The sequence below is a fragment of the Somniosus microcephalus genome, chromosome 26 (genome assembly GCF_052327205.1).
Source record: "Somniosus microcephalus isolate GS21.2 chromosome 26, FLI_Smic_1.0, whole genome shotgun sequence".
In the NCBI taxonomy this organism is placed as follows: domain Eukaryota; kingdom Metazoa; phylum Chordata; class Chondrichthyes; order Squaliformes; family Somniosidae; genus Somniosus; species Somniosus microcephalus.
In genome coordinates, this window is record NC_141012.1 from 1,700,948 (window position 1) to 1,727,203 (window position 26,256).

Here is a 26,256-nt window from a genome sequence, read left to right on the forward strand (position 1 = left end):
GGGCGGCTGCAGGGCATTCTGGAGGGGAAGGGTGAAGAACCATTCGGCGTGGTGCATATAGGTACCAACGATATAGGTAAAAAACGGGATGAGGTCCTAAAAGCTGAATATAGGGAGTTAGGAGGTAAATTAAAAAATAGGACCTCAAAGGTAGTAATCTCAGGATTGCTACCAGTGCCATGTGCTAGTCAGAGTAGAAATAGAAGGATATTTCAGATGAATACGTGGCTAGAGGAATGGTGCAAGGGGGAGGGATTCAAATTTCTGGGACATTGGAACCGGTTCTGGGGGAGATGGGACCAGTACAAACAGGACGGTTTGTACCTGGGCGGGACCGGGACCGATGTCCTAGGGGGAATGTTTGCTAGTGCTGTTGGGGAGGGTTTCAACTAAAATGGCAGGGGGTTGGGAACCTGTGCAGGGAGACAGAGGAAAGGGAAGCAAGAATAGAAACAAAAGACAGGAAGGAGAAAAGCAAAAGTGGAATGCATCAAACAGGACTACAGTAAATAATAATTCTAAAAGGACTAAGAGTGTTAAATAAAGAAGCCTGAAGGCTTTGTGTCTTAATGGAGGAGCATTCGTAATAAGGTGGATGAATTAGCTGCGCAAATAGATGTAAACGGATATGATGTAATTGGAATTACGGAGACATGGCTCCAGGGTGACCAAGGCTGGGAATTCAACATCCAGGGGTATTCAATATTCAGGAAGGACAGACAAAAAGGAAAAGGAGGTGGGGTAGCATTGCTGGTTAAAGAGGAGATTAACACAATAGTAAGGAAGGATATTAGCTCTGATGATGTGGAATCTGTATGGGTAGAGCTGAAAAATACCAAGGGGCAGAAAACGTTAGTGGGAGTTGTATACAGACCCCCAAACAGTAATGCTGAGGTTGGGGGTGGCATTAAGTGGGAAATTAGAGACGCGTGCAATAAGGGCACAGCAGTTATCATGGGTGACTTTAATCTACATAAAGATTGGGCTAACCAAATTAATAACAATACTGTGGAGGAGGAATTCCTGGAGTGTATACGGGATGGTTTCCTGGACCAATATGTCGAGGAACCAACTAGAGATCAGGCCATCTTAGACTGGGTATTATGTAATGAGAAAGGATTAATTAGTAATGTTGTTGTGCGAGGCCCCTTGGGGAGGAGTGATCATAATATGATAGAATTCTTCTCAAGATGGAGAGTGAAGTAGTTCACTCAGAGATTAGGGTCCTGAATTTAAATAAAGGAAACTACGATGGTATGAGGCGCAAGTTGGCTAGGATGGATTGGGGAACGTTACTTAAAGGGTTGACGGTGGATAGGCAATGGCAAATATTTAGATCGCATGGATGAACTACAGAATTTGTTCATCCCTGTTTGGCATAAAAATAAAGCAAAAAAGGTGACTCAACCGTGGCTAACAAGGGAAATTAGGGATAGCATAAGATCCAAGGAGAGGACATATAAATTGGTAAGAAAAAGCAGCAAACCTGAGGATTGGGAGCAGTTTAGGATTCAGCAAAGAAGGACAAAGGGATTAATTAAGAAGGGGGAAATAGAATATGAGAGTAAGCTTGCAGGGAACATAAAAACTGACTGTAAAAGCTTCTATAGATATGTGAAGAGAAAAAGATTGGTGAAGTCAAGCATAGGTCCCTTGCAGTCAGAATCAGGGGAATTTATAATGGGGAACAAAGAAATGGCTGACCAATTAAATACATACTTTGGTTCTGTCTTCACAAAGGAGGATACAAATAACCTTCCAGAGATGTCGGGGAACATAGGGTCTAATGAGAGGGAGGAATTGAATGAAATCAGTATTTGTAGGGAAATGGTGTAAGGGAAATTGTCGGCATAGAGGCCAATAAATTCCCAGGGCCTGATAATCTACATCCTAGGGTACTTGAGGAAGTGGCCCTAGAAATAGTAGATGCATTGCTGGTCATCCAAATTCCAAAATTCTATAGACTCTGGAATAGTTCCCATGGATTGGAGGGTAGCTAATGTAACCCCACTATTTAAAAAAGGTGGTAGAGAGAAAACGGGGAATTATAGACCGGTAAGCCTGACATCGGTAGTGGGGAAAATGCTAGAGTCCATTATAAAAGATGTAATAGCAGAGCACCTGGAAAACAGTGACAGGATCGGACAAAGTCAACATGGATTTACAAAAGGTAAATCATGCTTGACTAATCTACTGGAATTTTTTGAGGATGTTACTGGTAAAATAGATAAGGGAGAACCAGTGGATGTAGTGTATTTGGACTTTCAGAAGGCTTTCGATAAGGTCCCGCATAAGAGATTGGCGTGCAAAGTTAAAACACATGAGATTGGGGGTAAGGTACTGACTTGGATAGAGAACTGGTTGGTAGACAGGAAGCAAAGAGTTGGAATAAACGGGTCTTTTTCCGAGTGGCAGGCAGTGACTAGTGGGGTACTGCAGGGATCAGTGCTAGGACCCCAGCTATTCACAATATATATTAATGATCTAGACGAGGGAACTAGATGTAATATCTCCAAGTTTGCAGACGACACAAAGCTGGGTGGGCGTGTGTGCTGTGAGGAGGATGCAGAGAAACTCCAGTATGATTTGGACAGGTTGGCTGATTGGGCAGATGCATGGCAGATGCAGTATAATGTGGATAAATGCGAGGTTATCCACTTTGGTGGCAAAAACAGGAAGACAGATTATTATCTGAACGGCAATAGATTGGGACAAGGGGAAGTGCAACGAGACCTGGGTGTCATTGTGCACCAGTCGCTGAAGGTAAGCATGCAGGTGCAGCAGGCGGTTAAGAAGGCAAATGGTATGTTGGCCTTCATAGCGAGAGGATTCGAGTACAGGAGCAAGGATGTCTTGCTGCAGTTGTACGGGGCTTGGTGAGACCACACCTTGAGTATTGTGTGCAGTTTTGGTCACCTTATCTGAGGAAGGATGTTCTTGCCATGGAGGGAGTGCAGCGAAGATTCACCAGACTGATATCTGGGATGGCAGGAATGACGTATAAAGAGAGATTGGGTCGATTAGGCTTATATTCGCTAGAGTTTAGAAGAATGAGAGGGGATCTCATTGAAACTTACAAAATTCTAACAGGACTAGACAGACTAGATGCAGGGAGGATTTCCCGATGGCAGGGGAGTCCAGAACCAGGGGTCACAGTCTAAGGATAAGGGGTAAGCTATTTAGGACTGAGATGAGGAGGAATTTCTTCACCCAGAGAGTGGTGAACCTGTGGAATTCTCTACCACAGAAGGCAGTTGAAGCCAATTCATTAAATATATTCAAGAAGGAGTTAGATATATTTCTTAAGGCTAAAGGGATCAAGGGATATGGGGAGAAGGCAGGGACAGGGTACTGAATTTGGATGATCAGCCATGATCTCATTAAATGGCGGAACAGACTCGAGGGGCCGAATGGCCTACTCCTGCTCCTATCTTCTATGTTTCTATGTATTTTCCAGTTCTGGTGAAGGGTCATCAACCTGAAACGTTAACTCTGTTTCTCTCTCCACAGATGCTACCTGACCTGCTGAGTATTTCCAGGATTTTCTGTTTATATGTTATTTATGATTAATGCTAGGGTATAGTTCCATGGGTACCAGGAGGCAATGTTTCCTTTAAGCTGCGCGATTGTGCAGCGCTCTGAAGTTCCCGCGCGGCCAACTCACCAGCTTTTAAATAGCAAAAAAAAATGCATGCGCGGTGTTTTGTATCGGCCTCGCAGCCCTTTAAAGGGGCCGCACACCCAAAATAAATTAAAGGGAACATTGCCCGGAGGCCTCCAGTAGCTCACTATAAAGGCTACTCTTCGTGTGTGAGCCTTGACAGGAATTACTAGCCGGCTATTTGGCTATGGAAGGACCATAGTGAAGCCCAAACTTGTCCTGATGACCACATGTGTGCATCTTTGCCAGCAGGGACCACTGGATAGTGATTCCAAAGTTGGCGGATTTTCCTTTCCCTTCTCGATTTTACTGGCCAAGCTGTTGGACTGCTTACTCTAACTGTACAGTCCAGTGCTGCACTCGGTTGTCCTCTTACCCACAATCAGAGCAGCTGCACATTGGATAACTTTTTAATAACATACTTTTAAATGTGATGCAACAGACCACAATCACTGCTATCAAACAGACACCACCCCCCCCCCCCCCACCCTTACCTCCTCTTGCTGCTCTTTGTATATTTCAGTGTCATATTCATTCAGTAGTAATGTAACAACTTTCCTTGCTTCCTCAGCCAGTATGTCTGGCAGGATTTCTTCCTGCAGGATCCCTTCCAGCATCGTCTCACTTACTGCCTCTGTCACCTGTGGGATTAAAAACACACGCAGTTACGAACTCTCGAGGGCACATCAGAGCAGACTTACACAGCATGCAAGGAGTTAGGCTAAAGAAAGCCTTTTATTTATCAAGCTACTCAGAAATGTTTCAAAGAGCTTCAAATGCAATGAATTACCGTGAAGTGCAGTGACTCTTGTTCTGTAGGCAAACTCAGCAACCATTCTGCATTAGCAACATCCCACAGGCAGCAATGAAATGAATGGCCAATTATACTCTTTCTCTAGTGTTGGTTAAGGGAAGAATGTTGGCCAAAGAGAACTCCTGCTCTTCTTCAAACAGTGCCGGGGATGATTAAGTATCAGCCTTGGAAGCACTCTCACCGCTGAATCAGATGTTATTGATTCACTCTCCACTCTGGAGACTTGAGCATATGTTCCAGGCTGACATTATGGTGCAGTATTCAGGGAGTGCTGTAGTGTCAGTGGTGCCATCTTTTGGATGAGGTGTTAAAAATCCCAAAAATGTGTTGAAAAAGAGCAGGGGAGCTCTGGCCAATATTTCTCTCTCAACCAACATCACTATCTCATGAATGTTTGTGGGATCTTGCTGTGTGCAAATTTGACTGCTGCATTTCCCTACATTACAACAGCGACTGCACTTCAAAAGTACTTCATTGGTTGTAAAGCATTCTGGGACATCCTGAGGTTGTGAAAGGCACTATATAAATGCAAGGTCTTTCTTTGAACAGGCTCACGAGCCATGGTTTAATGTTTCATTGAAGCTGAGCCTGGAATAAAGCTGAAAGTTTGTTGCTATATCTACCACAGCTCAACATCCGCACCGAACTTGCACACATCTCAGTGTCCAGAGGAAAATATCCCAGGTATTACTGTGACAGTAACGTCCGACAAGAAGAAAGAGACACCAAGCTCACTCTTTCAACATGTTGCTCAGCTGTCAATGACTCTTATACCCAGTGTTATCATTAAGGGCAATTCAACAAATCAACATTACATTACAAGACAAACTTCACGATAACAGAAAAGATGATACTTCTCTCTCTAACAAGGTTACTCAGTGACACCCACAAGTTGCGGCACCATTGGCTCAATCGTCTCTGCCATTAATTCTCTCAGAGATTCGTTGATGGCTGCAGTGATCAGGTGATTATTGACAAGCTCCTCAACAACCCTTCTGATCAATCCCACGGTCAGGTCGCTGACTATCTCCTCCAGGAGTGTGTCCAATATTGCCACAGCTGGTCGCTGCTTCAATACACCCGGTTTTGTCATCTGTCTGAAAAATACAAGTGGCAGCTGCTGAAATTATACCGGATAATCACAGCATCACAAGATAATGATGGATTAACGGCCATGTGAGAATTTCAGCCATCCAGGGAAATCATACGAACACTGACAGACAGGTAAAGACCCTCTGGTCCATCAAGCCTGTCTCACGAGTTCCCACAGTCTCCCTCACTGCAGCATCTAAAGGGTTCTTAAATGATTCTGCTACACTTTCTGGGAGTCCATTCCATGTGTTGACCATGACAAGCTGTTTCACCCTCTCCAGAACAGTAGAACCAGAGGACACGGCCTGCGCTTAAAGGTTGGGAAATTTAAAACTAATCTGCAGAAACATATTTCAGTGAGCGAGTGGTCAATCTATGGAACAAGCTCCCTAGGGATACGGTGGGAGAAATTAGTGTTGATTTATTCAAATTCAAATTACATCGATTTCTTTCAGAAAATAACATTTTGTGCTCCTGTAATTGTAGACATCACGTGTGGCTCATGAGGAACAGGTGTCTTTGGGCTAAAAACAGAAAATGCCGGAAAGACTCAGCAGGTCAGGCAGCATCTGTGGAGAGAGAAACGCTGAAGTGTTTACAACCATCTTCAGCCAGAAGTGCCGAGTGGATGATCCATATCGGCCTCCTCCTGAGGTCCCCACCATCACAGAAGCCAGTCTTCAGCCAATTCGATTCACTCCACGTGATATCAAGAAACGGCTGAGCGCATAAGATACAGCAAAGGTTATGGGCCCCGACAACATCCCGGCTATCGTGCTGAAGACTTGTGCTCCAGAACAAGCCATGCCTCTAGCCAAGCTGTTCCAGTACAACTATAACACTGGCATCTATCCGACAATGTGGAAAACTGCCCAGGCGTGTCCTGTCCACAAAAAAGCAGGACAAATCCAATCTGCCCAATTATCACCCCATCAGTCTACTCTCAATCATCAGCAAAGCGATGGAAGGCGTCGTCAACAGTGTTATCAAGCAGCACTTACTCACCAATAACCTGATGCCCAGTTTGGGTTCTGCCAGGATCACACAACTCCAGAGCTCATTACAGCCTTGGTCTAAACATGGACAAAAGAGCTGAATTCCAGAGGTGAAGTGAGAGTGACTGCCCTTGCTATCAAGGCAGCATTTGACAGAGTGTGGCATCAAGGAGCCCTAGTAAAACTGAAGTCAATGGGAATCAGGGGGAAAACGCTCCACTGGCTGGAGTCATACCTAGCACAAAGGAAGATGTGGTGGTTGGAGGTCAATCATCACAGCCCCAGGACATCGCTGCAGGAGTTCCTCAGGGCAGTGTCCTAGGCCCAACCATCTTCAGCTGCTTCATCAATGACATTCCCTCCAACATAAGGTCAGAAATGGGGGTGTTCGCTGATGACTGCACAGTGTTCAGTTCCATTCGCAACTCCTCAGATATAGAAGCAGTCCATGCCCGTATGCAACAAGACCTGGACGACATTCAGGCTTGGACTTATAAATGGCAGGTAACATTCGCACCACACAAGTGTCAGGTAATGACTATTTCCAACAAGCGAGAGTCTAACCACCGCCCCTTGACATTCAACGGCATTACCATTGCCAAATCCCCAACCATCAACATCCTGGGGGGTCACCATTAGCCAGAAACTTAACTGGACCAGCCACATAAATACTGTGGCTACAAGAGCAGGTCAGAGGCTGGGTATTCTGTGACGGGTGTCTCACCTCCTGACTCCCCAAAGCCTTTCCACCATCTACAAGGCACAAGTAAGGAGTGTGATGGAATACTCTCCACTTGCCTGGATGAGTGCAGCTCCAACAACACTCAAGAAGCTCGACACCATCCAGGACAAAGCAGCCCGCTTGATTGGCACCCCATCCACTACCTTAAACATTCAATCCATCCACCACCAGTGCACCGTGGCTGCAGTGTGTACCATCTACAGGATGCACTGCAGCAACTCGCCAAGGCTTCTTCGGCAGCACCTCTCAAACCCGCGACCTCTTCCACCTAGAAGGACAAGGGCAGCAGGCGCACGGGAACACCACCACCCCCAAGTTCCCGTCAAAGTCACACAGCATCCTGACTTAGAAGTATATCGCCGATCCTTCATCGTCACTGGGTCAAAATCCTGGAACTCCCTCCCTCAGTACTGTGGGAGTACCTTCACCACATGGACTGCAGCGGTTCAAGAAGGCGGATCACCACCACCTTCACCACCACCTTCTCAAGGGCAACTAGAGATGGGCAATAAATGCTGGCCTTGCCAGTGATGCCCACATCCCATGAACAAACATATAAAAAAATCAGAGTTAACCTTTCAGGTCAATGACCTTTTGTCAGAAGTTGAAAAAGTTTGGGCCTATATTTCCCAGAACTCTTTGCCACTGAGGGTTTCCTCACCTCGTGTCTGGGTCTGTTGTAGACTCACTGATAGAGACTGATTGCTGTGATTAGTCAACAACTCCATTATCATTGTATCATGTGACTACCGGGCTGGTAGAAGGCGAATTAGATGGACCTTGCTCTATTTTTGTTTAGCAGTTCCTATGAAGAATTTCCTAGTATCAGGCCTAAAATATTCTTCTACTGGTTTGAACCTGTACCCGTTTATCCTACTTCTGTAACTTAATTTAAAGTAAAATCCTGGAGTTACCTTCTCTGTTCTCTTGACTATCCTATCCTTTTTAATGATCTTAGACGCCTCCTTTCCATTCTGAAAAGCTCAAGATTGTGCCTTTCCTCATAACTCAAGCCCTCGACACCAGACAGAGCTTCACGACCCTTCTCTGCACTGCTCCCATACAAATATATGAAAAAGGACAGGTGACGACTGGCTGGTCCATCGAGCTTGTCCAACTTCTGCACACTATCCCCTCCATCCCGTCCCCCCTCACCCACCAGCCACAAAGTCAAACAAACTCCTGGGAGAGGCAAAGCAACCCAGAATTGTTTTTTTTAAATAACAACAGAAAACGCTGGAAACACTCAGCAGGCCAGGCAGCATCCGTGGAGAGAGAAACAGAGTTAACGTTGCAGGTCTGGGACCCTTCATCAGAACTGGAAAAAGCTGGAGATGTAACAGATATTAAGCAGGTGTAGAGACGGGGGGGGGGTGGGGGTGGGGGTTAGGAGGGGAGGAAGGAATAGAAAGAACACCCTGTACTTTTGTAAGAGGCAGGAAAGATAAAATGTTGCAAATGGGAATGGCAAAAATCATACTGCATGAAAAATGGGGGCAGGGATAATTATCTGAAATTGTTGAACTCAGTGTTGAGTCCGGCAGGCTGCAAAGCTGAGTGTTTCCAGCGTTTTCTGTTGTTATTTCAGATTTCCAGCATCCGCAGTATTTTGCTATTATATTATTGTTTTTTTAAACTTCCTCTCTGACCGCCCTCTTCCGCTCCCCCCCCCAACCACCTCCCACCGAAGGTGATCAGGCAGACTCCTGGAGACCATGCTGACTCGGTGACAACCACCAATGACCCACCTACCTTCTATATGTAGATATGTGCTGGCAACTTGTCCCAGAGGTCGATGACTCGCTGCAAAAAATAGCCCGCAGCATCTAATCTCGTTCTCTGCTTATACTCATGTGTCCTGGTCCTCCCTAATCGATTTGTTCAACTAGCTTATCCATTTGGACTAAGTCTAACTCTTTCATTATTTTAAAAGGCCTCAATCGAATCCCTTTGAAGTCTACACTTCTCTTACACATAAATATTCCATTAATGAAATACGGCATGCATTAAGGCTGCATTTGCAGTACAGCAGCAACAACAACTTGCATTTATATAGCACCTTTAATGTAGTAAAATGTCCCAAGGCACTTCACAGGAGCGATTATCAAACAAAATCTGACACTGAGCCACATAAGGAGATATTAGGACAGGTGACAGTCACAGAGGTAAGTTTTAAGGAGCGCCTTAAAGGAGGAAAGAGAGGTGGAGAGGTTTAGGGAGGGAATTCCAGAGTTTAGGGCCCAGGCAGCTGAAGGCACGGCCGCCAATGGTGGAGTGATTAAAATTGGAGATGCACAAGAGGCCAGGATTGGGAGAGTTCTGAGATCTCATGGGGTTGTGGGGCTGGAGGAGGTTACAGAGATAGGGAGGGGTGAGGCCATGGAGGGATTTGAAAACAGGATGAGAATTTCAAAATCGAGACGCTGCTCAACATCAGTGCCAAAGCAGCCTCACTTCACACATATGCCACATAGATAGATACAGTCCACTTCCAAAGTTCAGCCCATCTGGCTCCAGAGAATGGAGTCTCACTCCATTCACTCTGGATTCAGGTCAAGTTCCCAACTCTGGAATTAGTACAGATGCATTTAAGGGGAGGCTGGACAAACATATATGAGGGAGAAGGGAATCGAGGGTTACTCTGATAGAGTTAGATGAGGAAAGACAGGAGGAGGTTCGAGTGCAGCATAAACGCCGGCACGGACTGGTTGGGCCGAATGGCCTCTTTCTGTGCCGTATATCCTGTGTAATCCTATGTACATTCCACAAGGTTAATAACAACAGAAAATGCTGGAAAAACTCAGCAGGTCAGGCAACATCCGTGGAGAGAAATTTGAGTTGACGTTTCGGGTCGAACCCTTCTTCAAAACTAGAAAGAAAAGAAAATAGATCGAAGGCAGGCCTGCGATCGGACAAAAGAAGTGAAAGAAACAAAAGAAGTAAAAGAGCTAGACGAGATAGTAATAGGCTGAGATTAGGTGTAAAGTGTACTGGCAGGGCAGGAGATAGCTGCCAGGTGTGAGAGAGAAACAAAAGGAAAGGGGGGGGGAAAGGAGTGGAAAAATTACAAGCCGAGGTTGTGATCTGAAATTGTTGAACTCGATATTGAGTCCGGAAGGCTGCAGAGTGCCTAATCGGAAGATGAGGTGCTGTTCCTCGAGTTTACGTTGAGCTTCCGTGGAACAATACAAGAGGCCAAGGACAGTGAGGTCCGAGTGGGAATGGAGTGGTGAATTAAAATGACAGGCGACCGGAAGCTCGGGGTCACCCTTACGGACTGAACGGAGGTGTTCCGCAAAGCGGTCACCCAATCTGCGTTTGGTCTCCCCAATGTAGAGGAGACCGCATCGTGAGCAGCGAATACAGTATACAAGATTGCAAGAAGTACAAGTAAATCGCTGTTTCACCTGGAAGGGGTGTTTGGGGCCCTGGACAGTGGGAAGGGGGGAGATATAGGGGTAGGTGTTACATCTCCTCCGCTTGCACGGGAAGGTGCCAGGCGAAGGGGAAGGGCTGTTTGGGGTGATAGAGGAGTGGATTAGGGTGTCTCGGAGGGAGCGGTCCCTACGGAATGCTGAAAGGGGAGGGGAGGGGAAGATACATTTGGTGGTGGGATCACTTTGGAGGTAGCGGAAATGCTGGAGGATGATCCGTTGAATGTGGAGGCTGGTGGGGTGAAAGGTGAGGACAAGGGGAACCCTATCATGGTTCCGGGAGGGAGGGGCAGGGGTGAGGGCAGAAGTGCGGGAGATAGAACTGACACGGTCGAGGGCAGTGTCAACCACAGTAGAGGGGAATCCTCGGTTGCGGAAAAAGGAAGACATGTCTGAAGCACTGGTGTGGAAGGTGGCATCGTCGGAGCAGATACGACGGAGACGGAGAAACTGGGAGAATAGAATAGAGTCCTTACAGGAAGCGGGGTGGGAGGAAGTGTAGTCCAGGTAGCTGTGGGAGTCAGTGGGCTTGTAGTGAATATTGGTCGATAACCTATCCCCAGAGATGGAGACGGAGAAGTCGAGGAAGAGAAGGGAAGAGATGGACCATGTGAAGGTGAGGGAAGGGTGGAAATTGGAGGCAAAGTGAATGAAATTGTCAAGTTCGGGGCGAGAGCAGGAAACGGCACCGATACAGTCATCAATGTATCGGAAAAAGAGGTGAGGGAGGGGACCCGAGTAGGACTGGAACAAAGATTGTTCCACATAGCCCACGAAAAGGCAGGCATAGCTAGGACCCATGCGGGTACCCATGGCAACACCTTTGATTTGGAGGAAATGAGTGGAGTTAAAGGAGAAGTTGTTCAATGTGAGAACAAGTTCAGCCAGGCGGAGGAGGGTGGTGGTGGATGGGGACTGATCGGGCCTCTGTTCAAGGAAGAAGCGGAGCGCCCTCAGGCCATCCGGGTGGGGGATGGAGGTGTAGAGGGATTGTACGTCCATGGTGAAAAGGAAGCGGTTGGGGCCAGGAAACTGGAAACTGTTAAAGTGGCGGAGGGCGTCCGAAGAGTCGCGGATGTAGGTGGGAAGAGACTGGACAAGGGGAGAAAAGATAGAGTCAAGATAGGAAGAGATAAGTTCTGTGGGGCAAGAACAGGCTGAAATGATGGGTCTACCAGGGCAGTCCTGTTTGTGGATCTTGGGAAGGAGGTAGAAGCGGGCTGTGCGGGGTTGGGGAGCTATGAGGTTGGTGGCAGCAGGGGGAAGATCTCCAGAGGAGATGAGGTCAGTGACAGTCTTGGAAACGGTGGTTTGATGTTCGGTAGTGGGGTCATGGTCCAGGTGGAGGTAGGAGGAGGTGTTGGAGAGTTGGCGTTCAGCTTCCGCTAGGTAGAGGTCAGTACGCCAAACAACAACAGCACCACCCTTGTCAGCGGGTTTAATGACAATGTCGGGGTTGGATCTAAGAGAACGGAGTGCTGCAAGTTCAGAGGGAGGTAGGTTGGAGTGAGTGAGGGGAGCAGAGAAATGGAGACGGCCGATGCCATGGCAGCAGTTAGCGATGAAAAGATCTAGAGAGTGTAAGAGGCCAGGGGGAGGGGTCCAGGTAGAACGGGAATTCTGCAAGCGGGAGAAAGGGTCAGTTGTGCGGGGGGAAGACTCCTGGCCAAAGAAGTGGGCACGGAGACGAAGGCGGCGGGAAAAGAGCTCAGCATCGTGCCGAGCTCGAAATTCATTGAGGTGGAGGAGTAAGGGGATGAAGCTCAGGCCTTTGCTGAGGACTGATCGTTCAGGGTCAGAGAGTGGAAGGTCAGAGGGGATAGTGAAAACGCGGCAGGGGGTGAGATTGGGAGAAGGGGGGTCAGAGGAAAGTGTAGGGGAAGAAGGTTCCGGAGGGGCGTTGGTGTCCAAGAGTTGATGAAGCTTGCGATCCTTGACATCGGAAAGGAAGAAAAAACGTTTTTTGTTGAAGCGTCGGATGAGTCGAAGGGTGAAATGGAACTGTGGACCCGGACAGCTTTGAGATAGAGTGCGCCGGTGCTGCTGAAGAGAGAGGTCGAGAGTGTTCATGTGGTGACGCATGGCGTTGAGCGTGGATCTCAGGATGCGGCGAGAGCAGTAGTTCGAGGAACGATGAATATCTTGGAGATATTTGTAATCCTGGGTGGATCCGGAGCACGAAGGGTGGAAGTTTAGTTGGAATCCACGTGGAATAAGTCGGAACCGGAGACAGTTGCTGAGGAAAATGATGTGGCTGTGAAACCAAGTCTTGGCAGATACCTGATCAAACACGAGAAGGGAAACTGAAAGTAATGAAGATGAACAAGGTTGAAGAGCCAAACGGAGATCCCGTCGAAGAGAAGAGCAGAACTTCTTCAAGGTAGGCATTCCTAGAAGAGGTGTGGCAGTGAACCAAACACTAGTACGATAGCAAAATACTGCGGATGTTGGAAATCCGTGTACTGGCAGGGCAGGAGATAGCTGCCAGGTGTGAGAGAGAAACAAAAGGAAAGGGGGGGGGTGGGGAAAGGAGTGGAAAAATTACAAGCCGAGGTTTTGATCTGAAATTGTTGAACTCGAGATTGAGTCCGGAAGGCTGCAGAGTGCCTAATCGGAAGATGAGGTGCTGTTCCTCGAGTTTACGTTGAGCTTCCGTGGAACAATACAAGAGGCCAAGGACAGTGAGGTTAGCCTTGATCGGAAATGGAAACCTTGTAATGTGAATGCACCAGAATTGCTGGCAAATGTTCTTGATGCGAGAGCTTACAAATTAGAACTGGGACAGCTCGAGGTGTCAGCTGTGGCTCAGTGGTAGCACTCTCACCTCTGAGTCAGAAGGTCGTGGGTTCAGGTCCCACTCCAGAGGCATAATCCAGGCTGACACTTCAGTGCAGTATTGAGGGAGTGCTGCACTGTTGGAGGTGCTGTCTTTCAGATAAGATGTTAAACCAAGGCCCCGTCTGCCCTATCAGGTGGACGTAAAAGATCCCATGACACTACTTGGTGTCCTGGGCAATATTTATCTTTCAACCAACATCGCCTAAATCAGATTATCTGGTCATTACCTCACTGCTGTTTGTGGGACCTTGATGTGCGCAAATTTGCTGCTGCGTTTCCTACATTATAACAAAAGCATTTCATTGGCTGTTAAGCGCTTTGAGATATCCCAAGGTCATGAAAGGTGCTATATAAATGCAAGTCTTTCTTTCTTTCATTATACTTACTGCAGCTCACTCTGGATGTGGGAATTCTTCATATTCGGTGAATATACAGGAGGACGCTGGAAAAAATTACACCATTAAAAATAGCAGCTTTTGCAACCGTTACACGCCCTATATTCTAACTGGCAGCAGCTGCTGCAGCCAAGCACTCATGCACTCTGCTGAAAGTCATCCTTAGTATTTGGTACGATACAAAGCTAGTACATACCCGTAAAAGGTACAGACTCCACTTAGTTAAGCAACCATGGTCAACAAATGGGATAAGAGATGAGCCTGCGCTTGTCACACACTGTAGCTTATACAATGATTCCCCTGCAACGTTCTCCCGAGGGCACGGGCTCTTTCCATGGGTCCTGGTGGATCTCCCATGCCTTACCCCAATGGCCACTCTTCCTTTCTAATCCTAGACAGCAAGTGCCAATGGGTGCAACAGGGTGAGCCCAATTCCATCGTCATCCAACTTCTGAACGTGCACAGTTTTCAGCAGGGGTCACAGAGAGCAATCGGGATCAGGGGCCGGAGGCCAATTGTAGCACCCTGTCACACTGGCTGAGATCAGACACTCAACAGACAATGGCCACTGAACCTGGGGCTTTCCACGGCTGTGTGACTCAGTACCACACGTGGCTACGTTTGCCCACTAGGCCTCCAGGAAAGATCACACTTGGAGTCTCTGGTCTCCATATCACACTTGGAGAACTGTGCACAGTTCCGGTCACAATATACCTTGGCGAGATCACACCTGGGGCACTGTGCACAGTTCTGGTCTCCATATTACAAAAAGGATATAGAGGCACCAGATAAAGTGAAAAAGGATGATACCAGACTGAGAGAGTATGGCTATCAGGGGCTGGGGATCTTTTCTCCAGAAAAGAGAAGGCTGAGGGGTGACCTGATGGAGGTCTTTAAAATTACAAAAGGGTTCGATAGGGTCGACGTAGAGAAGATGTTTCCACTTGTGGGGGAGACCAGGACTAGGGGCCATAAATGTAAGATAGTCACTATTAAGGAATTCAGGAGAAACTTCTTTACCCAGAGAGTGGTGAGAATGTGGAACTCACTGCCACAGGGAGTAGTTGAGGCGAATAGCTTAGATGCATTTAAGGGGAAGCTAGATAAGTACATGAGGGAGAAAGGAATCGAAGGAGATGCCGATAGGGTGAGATGAGGAGGGTGGGAGGAGGCTCGTGTGGAGCATAAACACCGGCACGGACCAGATGGGCCGAATGGCCTGTTTCTGTGCTGTAAATTCGATGAAAGTTATACAAATGATTAGGTGCCGATCATCCTTTTATCTGGATTGTGCATCATTTTTAACAGTACAGTGTTGCTCACAGTACCTTAGTGTAGTCACCTGACAGCACTTCCATCAGGGTGTCAGGCACCAACTCGTCCCGAAGCACCTCCCAGATGAACGAGTCCACAAAGTTCCAGGCAAACGACTTGTTTTCTCTGAAGAAACAGCATGCTGCAAATTCCTACAAGCAGACCAGATAGGATAAAGTCACACGCTGGGGAGGCATGTCAGCGCTGTGCTGAGGATTTCCCAATGGGGCAATTTCCCCCCCACTGTCTGTCTGTGGCGGAGAAACTCCAGTAGTTGGATGGGGAGCCCAGACGCTTCGCGATGGGGAAGGAGACAATATATGGGATTGACTCCTTCCCCATGGCACCCCACCACAGCAAACAGGTCAACAGAGGCACTAATACAAGCCCAGGGGCAGAATGCCTCTCTACCAGCTTTCCTCACCAAGTGGCTACCCCAGAAAGCCAAAAAAGGGACAAGAAGTAAAAATACACATTCCTGAAACTGTATCTTGCACATCCTCCACCCAGGGAGTTCCTAATGTCACTCCATCTGTTGGGGGAGCTGCTTTATCACAAGACGTGGTGGCACTCAGAGGTGTCAGTGAGCCCATACTGCACTTGTGTGGCCCCGAGCTGCTCTCTGAACAGCTGCATTTTTGGGGGTGGTGGGGTGGGGGCGCTTTGGAGTACGGCTGATTCTTTGTCTCCCTCCTCCTTGGGGCACTGAGGCGAGATGCAGGACCCCTCCTGCTGAGATCAGCTACCTCAGCACTGATCAGGGATCGAGATCCTTTGCTCCCTTACCCGCTCAAGGCCTGGGCTGTGGCTCGAAGTTCTTGATGATGCCTTCTTGTCGCCTTCTTGTCTCATTGAGGGAACGTTCTGAAAACAAGTAAAATCAAACTATTTCCAATAGTCCTGCATTTCCCAGTACATTCCATATCAATAAGAAATAGTAAAGGCAATAAGAGCAGTAAGATCCCACGAGCAGCAGTAAGATGTAGCAGTTAATCTGGTCTGGTGCTGCTGGTTGAGGGAGGAATGTTAGCCGGGACACTGGGAGAGCTTCTTGCCGTGAGATCGTTTACATCCACTTCCCTCAGTATTGTTTTGGAGCTTGAATTCACAAGCTTCTGATCCAGAGGCGAGAGTGATGCCCAACTGAGCCAAGCTCCCTTAAAATTTAAGATCATCTGAGGAATGGATGTTCCTGCTCGACACCTGTACACAGGATTAAATTCTGTGCTGCTGTTGGTATCAGTTTGTGAAATAAAATCGATCTCCAGAGTTCTGCAGGAAATTTGAAAAATTGCCAGGGATAATACTGAGCTGAATTTTACCACTGCAACACTTCAGCTACATCAGGTGCTAAATGTAAGAGTGAATTCACCATTCCTGTGCTCACAGCTGGAGACCGGGCTCAAAGGTAGCATGAAGTGTAGACACAGCTACAACACTGTAGTACCAATTCTCAAACTCATGCTTCCTTTCACCATGGCTCCTGCTAAGAGTGTGGGATCGGTAGAAATGCCATGTAGAATAATTGGTCTGCATTAACTCAATGACCCAAAAATTACAGTCAGTGCTGTTCTTGCACAAATACTTAGCGCACTCGTGCTAAATATCTTTCTGCACCATATTAATGCAGGTGTTAACCTATATGGGAGTAAGTGGGTATGACTGTATGAAGCATAATACAACAGGTGTCAGCTGTGGCGCTCTCACCACTGAGTCAGAAGGTTGTGGGTTCAAGTCCCACTCCAGAGAATGCAGTGCTTAGGGAGCGCTGCACTGTCGGAGGTGCCGTCTTTCGGATGAGACGTTAAACCGAGGCCCCGTCTGCCCACTCAGGTGGATGTAAACGATCCCAGGGCACTATTCAAAGAAGAGCAGGGGAGTTCTCCCCGGTGTCCTGACTAATATTTACCCTAAACCAACATCACTAAAAACAGATTATCTGGTTATTATCTCATTGAATTTTGTGGGATCTTGCTGTGTGCAAATTGGCTGCCGCGTTTCCTACATTACAACAGTGACTACACTTCAAAAAGTACTTCATTGGCGGTAAAACGATTTGAAAGTCCTGAGGTTGTGAAAGGCGCTATATAAATGCAAGTTCTTTCTTTCATTCTTAAGCATTTAAACAAGAATAGTGCTGACTGTAATTTCTACCCTAATATTTCCTACTCTGAAGTGCGAGGTGAGGTTATTGGCTTTGTCAGAGTGTAGGGTTGAGATCGACTCAATGTGCAAATGCATCTTGGGCTAGTACTGATTGTCTACAGTGCCCACGAGCGAGGGAGGGAGAAATCCAGAGTCCCTGCTCTCGACCACTATCCAGTGAGTCCGGTTGGAAGGTGTGGGTGCCAGGGGAGAACCTGATCATGCTCAACTGTGCTGCCATCCATGATCGAATAGCACATCAGTACTCAGTGCCGCTTACAAAGGAAAATAGCCACTTCAATCAGGCACTGAGAACACTGCACACTGTGGAACTTAACCCCATCTCCCAACACTGATAGCACAAAAGGAACAAAAGTCTTCGGCAGAGAAAAGGAGAACATTCATTGGAAAGAAAAACTGTCTCTGAAAAAACGACAATCAACAGAAGGTTTTCATCAAGCACAGATATAAAAATATAAAATACCCTCCTCTGGTGGAGTCCTGCCTGCAGAGGGAGATCTGCGATGTGAATCACGGCTGTGTCCGGGCTGTCGGAACGTTTTAGATGACCGAATGGCTGCTGAAAGCTGCAGTTCACTGACTTCCTCGGCGCCTCTTCTCTGTTCGAACAACAGATTCACAGAAACAAATCACTGGCACCGCCTAGAACAGCATCACCATAACACAGTAATGCCACAGAGTAATTCTTCACCAACATAAACTGCCACTAAAGGCCTGACTAATATTCCTCCCTCACCCAATGCCACCAAACAACAGATTAACGGCTCAATCATCTCACTGCTGTTTGTGGGAGCTCAAAATGGCTGCCACATTTCCTACGTGACAACAACCGCTGCACTTCAAAATGATTCTCTGTGTGTCCTGCACCTTAAACCTTTATAAATATTATATGGGGCAGAGAGGCAGTCATGCTGTCGCTGTTAGGTACAGGGAAAAGAAAGAACTGAATATTAAGCCACTCGTAGCAGCAACACCCAGAGGGGTGTGCTTTCCTATGTGTAACATGAAAGAACATTGTTTTATTAAGAAAGAAAATCTACTCGAAACCCAGAGTCATCACAACCTATGAATTACTTTTGAGGTGTAGCCAATGTGGTCGCCAATTTGTGCAGAGAAAGCTCCCATAAATAGCACATGTAATGAATAATCAGTTAATCTGGTTTTGGGTAGCGGTAGAAATATCAGAACCCTCTGCTCTTCTTTGAATAGTTATATGGGAATTTTAACAACAACCTAAATCACTGAAACACGTAGGTAGGGCCTCGGTTTAATGTCTCATCTGAAAGACGACTCTTTCGATAGTGCAGCACGAGATTCAGCCTAGATGATGTAGTCAAATCCTGGAGTGGACTTGAATACGTTCGTTTGTAATGAAAGAACTTGCATTTATATAGCACCTTTCACATCCTCAGGACGTCCCAAAGTGCTTCACGGCCAATGAAGTACTTTTGAAGTCCAGTCACAGCAAGAAACGCGGCAGCCAATTTGGCACACAGGAAGATCCCACAAACAGTATTTGGTGTTGTTTGAATAAATGTTTAATACCTGATAAGACAGCAGCACTCCCTCAATCCTGCTCTGAAGCTGCAGCCTAGATCAATTGCCTGAGTTCTGCAGTGCGGCTCGGAGCTACCATCTTCTGCCTCAGAAGCAAAAGGGCCACCACTAAGTCACGCTGACATTGTAATGAACTTTATCAAAGAATGTTTCTTTCACTTCACACACAGTGGAGAATATACCCCAGGGTCTGGCCAATATAAGTAGGAAAAAAATCTGCAAATGTTGAAAACCCCAAATAAAAACAGAAAGTACTGGAAACGCAGAATCTGAAAGAGAGGTCAATGCTTTGGGTTGGGTCCTTTGTCAGAAGCCCAGAGTGTCTGTGTTCACAGAGTCAATGCAAGCTGCTTTTCAGTGATGACGAAACTTCTCCTTTGACCCTCCCTGGAGATACAATGGGAAATTTGGGAGTTTATTTGTACAAAAACTGCGAATGAATTAAATTCAGTTCAACATGCTGGCTGGTGTGAGATACATGACTTAAGAATAATAACCTGCTCTGACCCTTAGACTAAATGCGCACTTGATGAAATATTGCACAAAGCTCTAAAAGCTGAACACGAAGTGATGCTGTAGCCTCTCAGGATTTCTATGGCAGCTAGCGAGGATCTAACAACCTCGTGTTCTAAAAAGCACCTTCAGTGTCTCTGTGCTGTGTCCCAGCAACGTTCCAGGGAGGAAAAATTCGGTTGCTTTGCGCCTAAGAGGGCGCAAAGTAACTAGCGCCCGGGCGCAGCTCCGCCGGCACCCCACGCGAAATTCAGCAGGAGGTTAGCGGCGGCGGTAACCGTTAGCACCCCGCGGCACTGTGCCGCCGGTGATGAAGTCATCTCCATGCACCGTGCCCCGGCTGCGATCTTCGGTAGCGCCCCCTGACTTACCGCCGGACGCTATGTCTGACAGGGTCAATGGGGCTTACCTGCGGCCAGGGCAGCGCTAATTAAAGACGAGGTGCCGGGCAGCCATTTTTGTTGCTGGCCGTCTGCCAGCATCTTCCCCCGTTGCCGTCCCCGACCTTCTTAGAAGCCCCCCCGCGGTGTGCCGGCTGCGCTCCAAGCGCGGCACTTCTCTTGAGTGCCGGGCTCTTTTGCCGGCACGCCGATCACCGGTGGCCCAGCTGGGCCCCAGGTCGCGCTGCGCAAGGCCCCTCCCCTTTAAGAAGGGGAGGAAGGCCTGCAGTACCGCGGCGCGATGTGCCGCAGCGCCACACGTAGCGCAGTGATATTGACTCGCAGCACCCTAAGAGGGACGAGGGGTGCTTCCAGTAGGGCCCCTTCCTTCCTCTCGGGGCGCTACCTGGGAAAATTGGCCGCGGGGGCGCTAATTTAAATACTAAAAGTAGCACCGCGGCGAAGTGGGGGCGCGACTCAGTTTTTCCCCCCAATGAGCTCAGTGATTACCTGTGGTGGATAAATAAGCACAGAGCAGCTGTTGCTCTCTGTGAGTGACAGCCTTGCTCAGTGTAATTTCAGGAGTCCAGCAGGGATTTCCTACAATAATCCGATTAACAGTGGGAATACACAGCAGGCACGTAAGTAACTAAAAGAGAAAGGGCAAGTTTAAGAAACTGATGAAGGTCGCTGCACAACGCTAACCTGCTGTGTATTTCCAGTATTTTCTGTTTTTATTTCAGCATTTGCAAGTTTGCTTTTTCTATCGACTAAGAAACCCCAGCACCCAGTAAAGTTATCTGAACCGGATTGTGTGAGCTTTCAGATTAAAGCTTGCACTGGTCATTTTGAATTTCCTGATTTGTCTCGGCTGCACCACTGAGCACTCTCCCGCCTCGAGGCCAGGCTGGGAGCTATGCTCAGGCCCCGGGGTTCCTGAGGGAGGAATCCCCCTTTAAAGGGGGTTCTCATGGTGAAACTCCTTTTGTGTAAAATCTGATCATAATCCAGTATTACTTCATATTCACTGTGCGTTCTCTATTATTTATTCCCTGTACCTGCTATTGGCCTTTTCAGGAAGCAGTGGAGGAACCACTTCCCGGAGACCCCGTCGCAGATCGGCGGAGGGTCTGGTAGGAACGCTGTCAGATGTAAACAGCCTAGGAGAACAAGTTAGTGCAGAGGAGGAAATTATCACCCAGTTAATTACAGGAAGGCAAGAGAGAATATACAACATTAATACAACCCGAATAACAGTGATCTGAAAAGCCTGTGTATTCTCCCACTGTCCCTCGGGCCAATGAGAATCCCTTATAATAAAACCATCCCGCCGCTCTGAGTTGTACAGTGACGACAGTAACGGGGCGCCTCCTTTACAGCTGGGAATGGTGCGGTAACAACATGAAATCGGGAATGGTCAGGGAGGGGAGCGGCAGGGTGGGTAGGGCAGCGAGGGAGCGGAGCGGTGGGGTGGGGTGGGCAGGGAGGGGAGGTGTGGGGTGGGAGGGGAAGGGAGGGCAGGGGAGGTGTGGGGTGGGAGGGGAAGGGAGGGCAGGGGAGGTGTGGGCAGGGAGGGGAGGGGTGGGGTGGGCAGGGAGGAGAGAGGAGGTGTGGGCAGGGAGGGGAGGGGTGGGGTGGGCAGGGAGGAGAGAGGAGGTGTGGGCAGGGAGGGGAAGGGAGGGCAGGGGAGGTGTGGGGTGGGAGGGGAAGGGAGGGCAGGGGAGGTGTGGGCAGGGAGGGGTGGGGTGGGCAGGGAGGAGAGAGGAGGTGTGGGCAGGGAGGGGAGGGGTGGGGTGGGCAGGGAGGAGAGAGGAGGTGTGGGCAGGGAGGGGAAGGGAGGGCAGGGGAGGTGTGGGGTGGGAGGGGAAGGGAGGGCAGGGGAGGTGTGGGCAGGGAGGGGTGGGGTGGGCAGGGAGGAGAGAGGAGGTGTGGGCAGGGAGGGGAGGGGTGGGGTGGGCAGGGAGGAGAGAGGAGGTGTGGGCAGGGAGGGGAAGGGAGGGCAGGGGAGGTGTGGGGTGGGAGGGGAAGGGAGGGCAGGGGAGGTGTGGGCAGGGAGGGGTGGGGTGGGCAGGGAGGAGAGAGGAGGTGTGGGCAGGGAGGGGAAGGGAGGGCAGGGGAGGTGTGGGGTGGGCTTGGAGGAGAGGGGAGGTGTGGGCAGGGAGGGCAGGGGAGGTGTGGGGTGGGCAGGGAGGAGAGGGGAGGGGTGGGGTGGGGTGGGCAGGGAGGAGAGGGGAGGGGTGGGGTGGGCGGCGAGGGAGGGGAGGGGAGGTGTGGGTGGGCAGGGGAGGGAGAAACGGGGTGGCAGGGCGGGAAGGGACTGAGAGTTAGGGCAGGAGGGTCAGGGAGGAGGTCTGTCAAAACTTCATCCACTAGCCTCTTAAAATTTATAACACCCTCCACTGTCGCTGGCTCCCTGGGTTACGTCCTATTTGTGCATTCTCCCTTTATTCATCTGAGCTTGAATCCATATCCCCGTGCCCTAGAGCTCTGACCTTGGGGGGGTACAGCACAGATTCACCAGAATGATACCGGGGCTTAAACGGTTAACTTATGAGGCCAGCTTGCATAAACTTAGGGCTGGAGTTTGCCAGCTGAGACGAGTTGGAGGCGGGACTGCTGCCTTCCGGGTTCTAGTCCCGCCCCCAGCAACGTCGGACGAACCCACGCTTTTTCCCTTGATTGGCCTTGCTATGCCCCGCCCTGCAGGCTTACCGGCCAATTAAGGGCACGCCGGTGACAGATGACATCAGCATATGACGCTTCATCTGTTGAAAATATTTTGACAGATGAATTGTCAGCGTTTGACAGCTTTGAGAAGCTGTTAAACATGACAATCTCTGATCTAAGGTGAGCCCTTGCACAAAGGCTCACCAAGACCTCTCTCCTCAGCAGAAAGCAGATGGCTGCTACATCTGAGAATGCAGCAGCCATTCTGTCATCTCTGCCACTGAGATGAGGCACCTCCGGATCCCCAAGGGTTAAAGCCTGCTGAAAGAAGCAAAGGTAAGGAAACATTTTCCAACACTTTACACTCACCTCTCATACTTACCTGTCCACACTTGCACCCATCACTCACCTCTACAGCTGACATTTCGACCCCTCTCACCCCCGCAGACCCACTGCTCGCCTCGCTGACCCTGACGAGGTTCGCAGCTGTCGGGAAACCCGCAATTGCAGACATAAAAATAGGGAAAAGCCTCAAAACTGCCTGTTAACAGACAGTTAATTGGCTGTAATCCCCTTCCCGCCTCGAGGAGACGGGTCCCTGTGCGACTCGGGGACCCGCCTCCCGGGAGGATGGCACGGAGGCGGGTTGGAAGCGGGGTTGGTACCAGCTCCCAGTTTCTGCCATTTTCCCGGCAGTCCCGCTTCCAAACCCGCCCCCTCAGGACTGGGAAAATTCCCCCCTTGGTGTGCATTCCTGATTTTAGAAGATTAAGGGGTGATCTAATTGAGGTGTTTAAGATGATTAAAGGAGTCGATAGGGTAGAGAGAGAGAAACGATTTCCTCTGGTGGGGGAGTCCAGAACAAGGGGGCAGAACCTTAAAATCAGAGCCGGGTCGTTCAGGGGTGATGTCAGGAAGCACTTTCTCACACAAAGGGTGGTGGAAATCTGGAACTCTCTCCCCCAAAAAGCTGTGGATGCTGGGAGACAATTGAAAATTTCAAGACTGAGATTGGTAGATTTTTGTTGGGTAAGGTTATCAAAGAATATGGAGCAAAGGCGGGTAAATGGAGCTGAGGTACAGATCAGCCATAATCTAATAGAATGAGGGAACAGACTCGAGGGGCTGAATGGCCTCCTCCAGTTCCTATCCTCCTATATTTCACAGGAACTATTGGAAATAAGCTTACCTGGGCAGGTAAGATGGGGAATGCACCTTCCGCCTGTTACGCTGACTGGTTGAATGGGCACGTAGATGAGCATCACTATCCTCAAGGTTATCCCAGCCTGCCCGTGAAACAAGGCCAAGCTGCTGTCGAACACGGTTTAAACTGCAGAGAAATACAAGTTGCATTCAGAGACTGCCGGAGGATTGCTGCCATATGAACAGAACTTGGTGTCACCGTGGCTCAGTGGGAGCGCTCTCACCTCTGAGTCAGAGAGACATGGGTTCAAGTCCCACTGCAGAGACTTGAGCGCATAATTCATGCCAGCGCAGTACTGAGGGAGCGCTGCACCGTCAGAGGGGCAGTACTGAGGGAGGGCTGCATTGTCGGAAGGGCAGTACTGAGGGAGCGCTGCACTGTCAGAGGGGCAGTACTGAGGGAGTGCTGCACTGTCGGAGGGGCAGTACTGAGGGAGCGCTGCATTGTCGGAGGGGCAGTACTGAGGGAGCGCTGCATTGTCGGAAGGGCAGTACTGAGGGAGCACTGCACTGTCGGAGGGGCAGTACTGAGGGAGCGCTGCATTGTCGGAGGGGCAGTACTGAGGGAGTGCTGCACTGTCGGAGGGGCAGTACTGAGGGAGCGCTGCATTGTCGGAGGGGCAGTACTGAGGGAGCGCTGCATTGTCGGAGGGGCAGTACTGAGGGAGCGCTGCACTGTCGGAGGGGCAGTCCTGAGGGAGTGCTGCACTGTCGGAGGGGCATTACTGAGGGAGCGCTGCATTGTCGGAGGGGCAGTACTGAGGGAGTGCTGCACTGTCGGAGGGGCATTACTGAGGGAGCGCTGCACAGTCGAAGGGGCAGTGCTGAGGGAGTGCTGCACTGTCGGAGGGGCAGTACTGAGGGAGTGCTGCACTGTCGGAGGGGCAGTACTGAGGGAGTGCTGCACTGTCGGAGGGGCAGTACTGAGGGAGTGCTGCACTGTCGGAGGTGCTATCTTGCGAATGAAACTTAAAATCGAGGCCCCGTCTGCCCTCTCAGGTGGCCATAAAAGATCCCATGGCACTATTCGAAGAAGAGCAGGGGAGTTCTCGCCGGTGTCCTGACCAATATTTGTCCTTCAACCACCATCAAAAGAAAGATTATCTGGTCATTATCACATTGCGGTTTGTGCTTGCTGAACACAAATTGGCTGCCGCGTTTCTTGCAGTACAACAGTGACTACACTTCAAAAATGTATTTAATTGCCTGCAAAGCACTTTGGGCCATCCTGAGCTTGTGACAGGCGCTATATAAATGCAAGTCTTTCTTTCTAACAGAAGTCAATGAGTAGCTACAAACAACATCTTAAATTAATAATATTGCACTTTTTTTGTGAGTGAAAATGCAATGAAGAAGGAAAGTCAATATTAGGATCTAAAGGAACAGAATATTTTGAAGTAGAAGGTCCTATAAAGTGTTCCAGATATAATAATAGCTTCCCAACAAGACTACCAAATGAGGAAATCTACATATTATAAGGGGTTAATTTCAGGTGCTTGCTGGGTAAAAGTTTTCAGACTTGACACCGGTCAAGAGTCGGTGTGTAACTAGAGCTATTGCACGTACTTAGATTACAGCCAAGAACAGATGTCTGCCCACCTAATGAGAATGTAGAAGTGAAACAATGGGTTCCTTTGAAGTAACCAGTGACCTGACAACTTGTGACCGTAAGCAAACCTAGCCTCCCAATACATGATTAAGATTAAAGAGGACCTCCGGTTACACGATTCATGCCCTGTTATAGATTAACGGTTGACTTGTGTGTCCAGGATCCTTCTGTCAATATGTCATTAATACCTGATGATTAATCTAAAATGTATCCTGATAGAGGAACAAAGGAATGTCAATTAAACTTGTTTGTTACACTGTATAAATATGGAACGCTTACACTGTATCATTGGAATAGTAGCCTCACCCCTTGAGTAGAGGTGCTGATTCCCCTTGCAAGAGAAATAAAAGGCCTGTCCGTCTGACGAATCCAAGAGTGTATTGAGTCATTACCCAGAGCTAAGAAGTAAGGCACTTCAACAATTTGGAGGTTCCACCGAGATGGCTTGCTGTACCAATTGGTGAGTTAACAGACGCCGAGTACGTTGCTCAGTTAGGAAAAATCCCATCGGCCGAAGGTGGTGTTTTGCCACATTTTTGGGACTTTCCCTGCCAGAAGCATAGCTGCGCATAGTCTGTTTATTCCATTGGACAGTACTGCCATCGGGTAATTGACTCACAAGGTTCGGAGGTTAAACTGCCGTTGTGACTGCTTCCCTTTCAGAAACGGAACAGAGGATCAGCCAATGAGGCGCTGACGCCCCGCGAACAGGATCGTGCAGAAAAGGACGGTAGGAAGCGCTGAAATAAAGGTACCAGAGAGAGAAGGTTAAGTCAGGAATTTGATTAACTAAGGAGCTAGCGATTTACTGGAAATTGAACTAGCAAGGTTCCATAAAGGGAGTAGGGTAGAAGGAGAGAGAGTGGGTGAAGTTAG

At 48.8% G+C, this 26,256-nt stretch overlaps 1 protein-coding gene across 3 annotated transcripts in view; it reads right to left on the bottom strand.

Annotated features, from left to right (window-relative positions):
• LOC147100203 (uncharacterized) overlaps positions 1 to 26,256 on the bottom strand; it is a 45,565-nt gene that overhangs the window by 10,628 nt on the left and 8,681 nt on the right. For 2 of the 3 annotated variants that reach the window (XM_085967637.1, XM_085967635.1), the window contains exons 1-9: positions 25,687 to 25,993; positions 23,758 to 23,898; positions 20,960 to 21,061; positions 17,915 to 18,050; positions 16,072 to 16,149; positions 15,300 to 15,437; positions 13,963 to 14,018; positions 5,365 to 5,572; positions 4,156 to 4,302 (exon numbers count right to left, since the gene is read on the bottom strand). In XM_085967637.1, the coding sequence (XP_085823763.1) occupies positions 4,156 to 4,302; positions 5,365 to 5,572; positions 13,963 to 14,018; positions 15,300 to 15,437; positions 16,072 to 16,149; positions 17,915 to 18,050; positions 20,960 to 21,061; positions 23,758 to 23,898; positions 25,687 to 25,769 (1,089 nt within the window). In that variant the 5' untranslated portion in view covers positions 25,770 to 25,993. Of the gene's footprint in view, positions 1 to 4,155; positions 4,303 to 5,364; positions 5,573 to 13,962; positions 14,019 to 15,299; positions 15,438 to 16,071; positions 16,150 to 17,914; positions 18,051 to 20,959; positions 21,062 to 23,757; positions 23,899 to 25,686; positions 25,994 to 26,256 lie in introns of those variants that run through there. The other variant, XM_085967636.1, reaches the window with a different exon arrangement.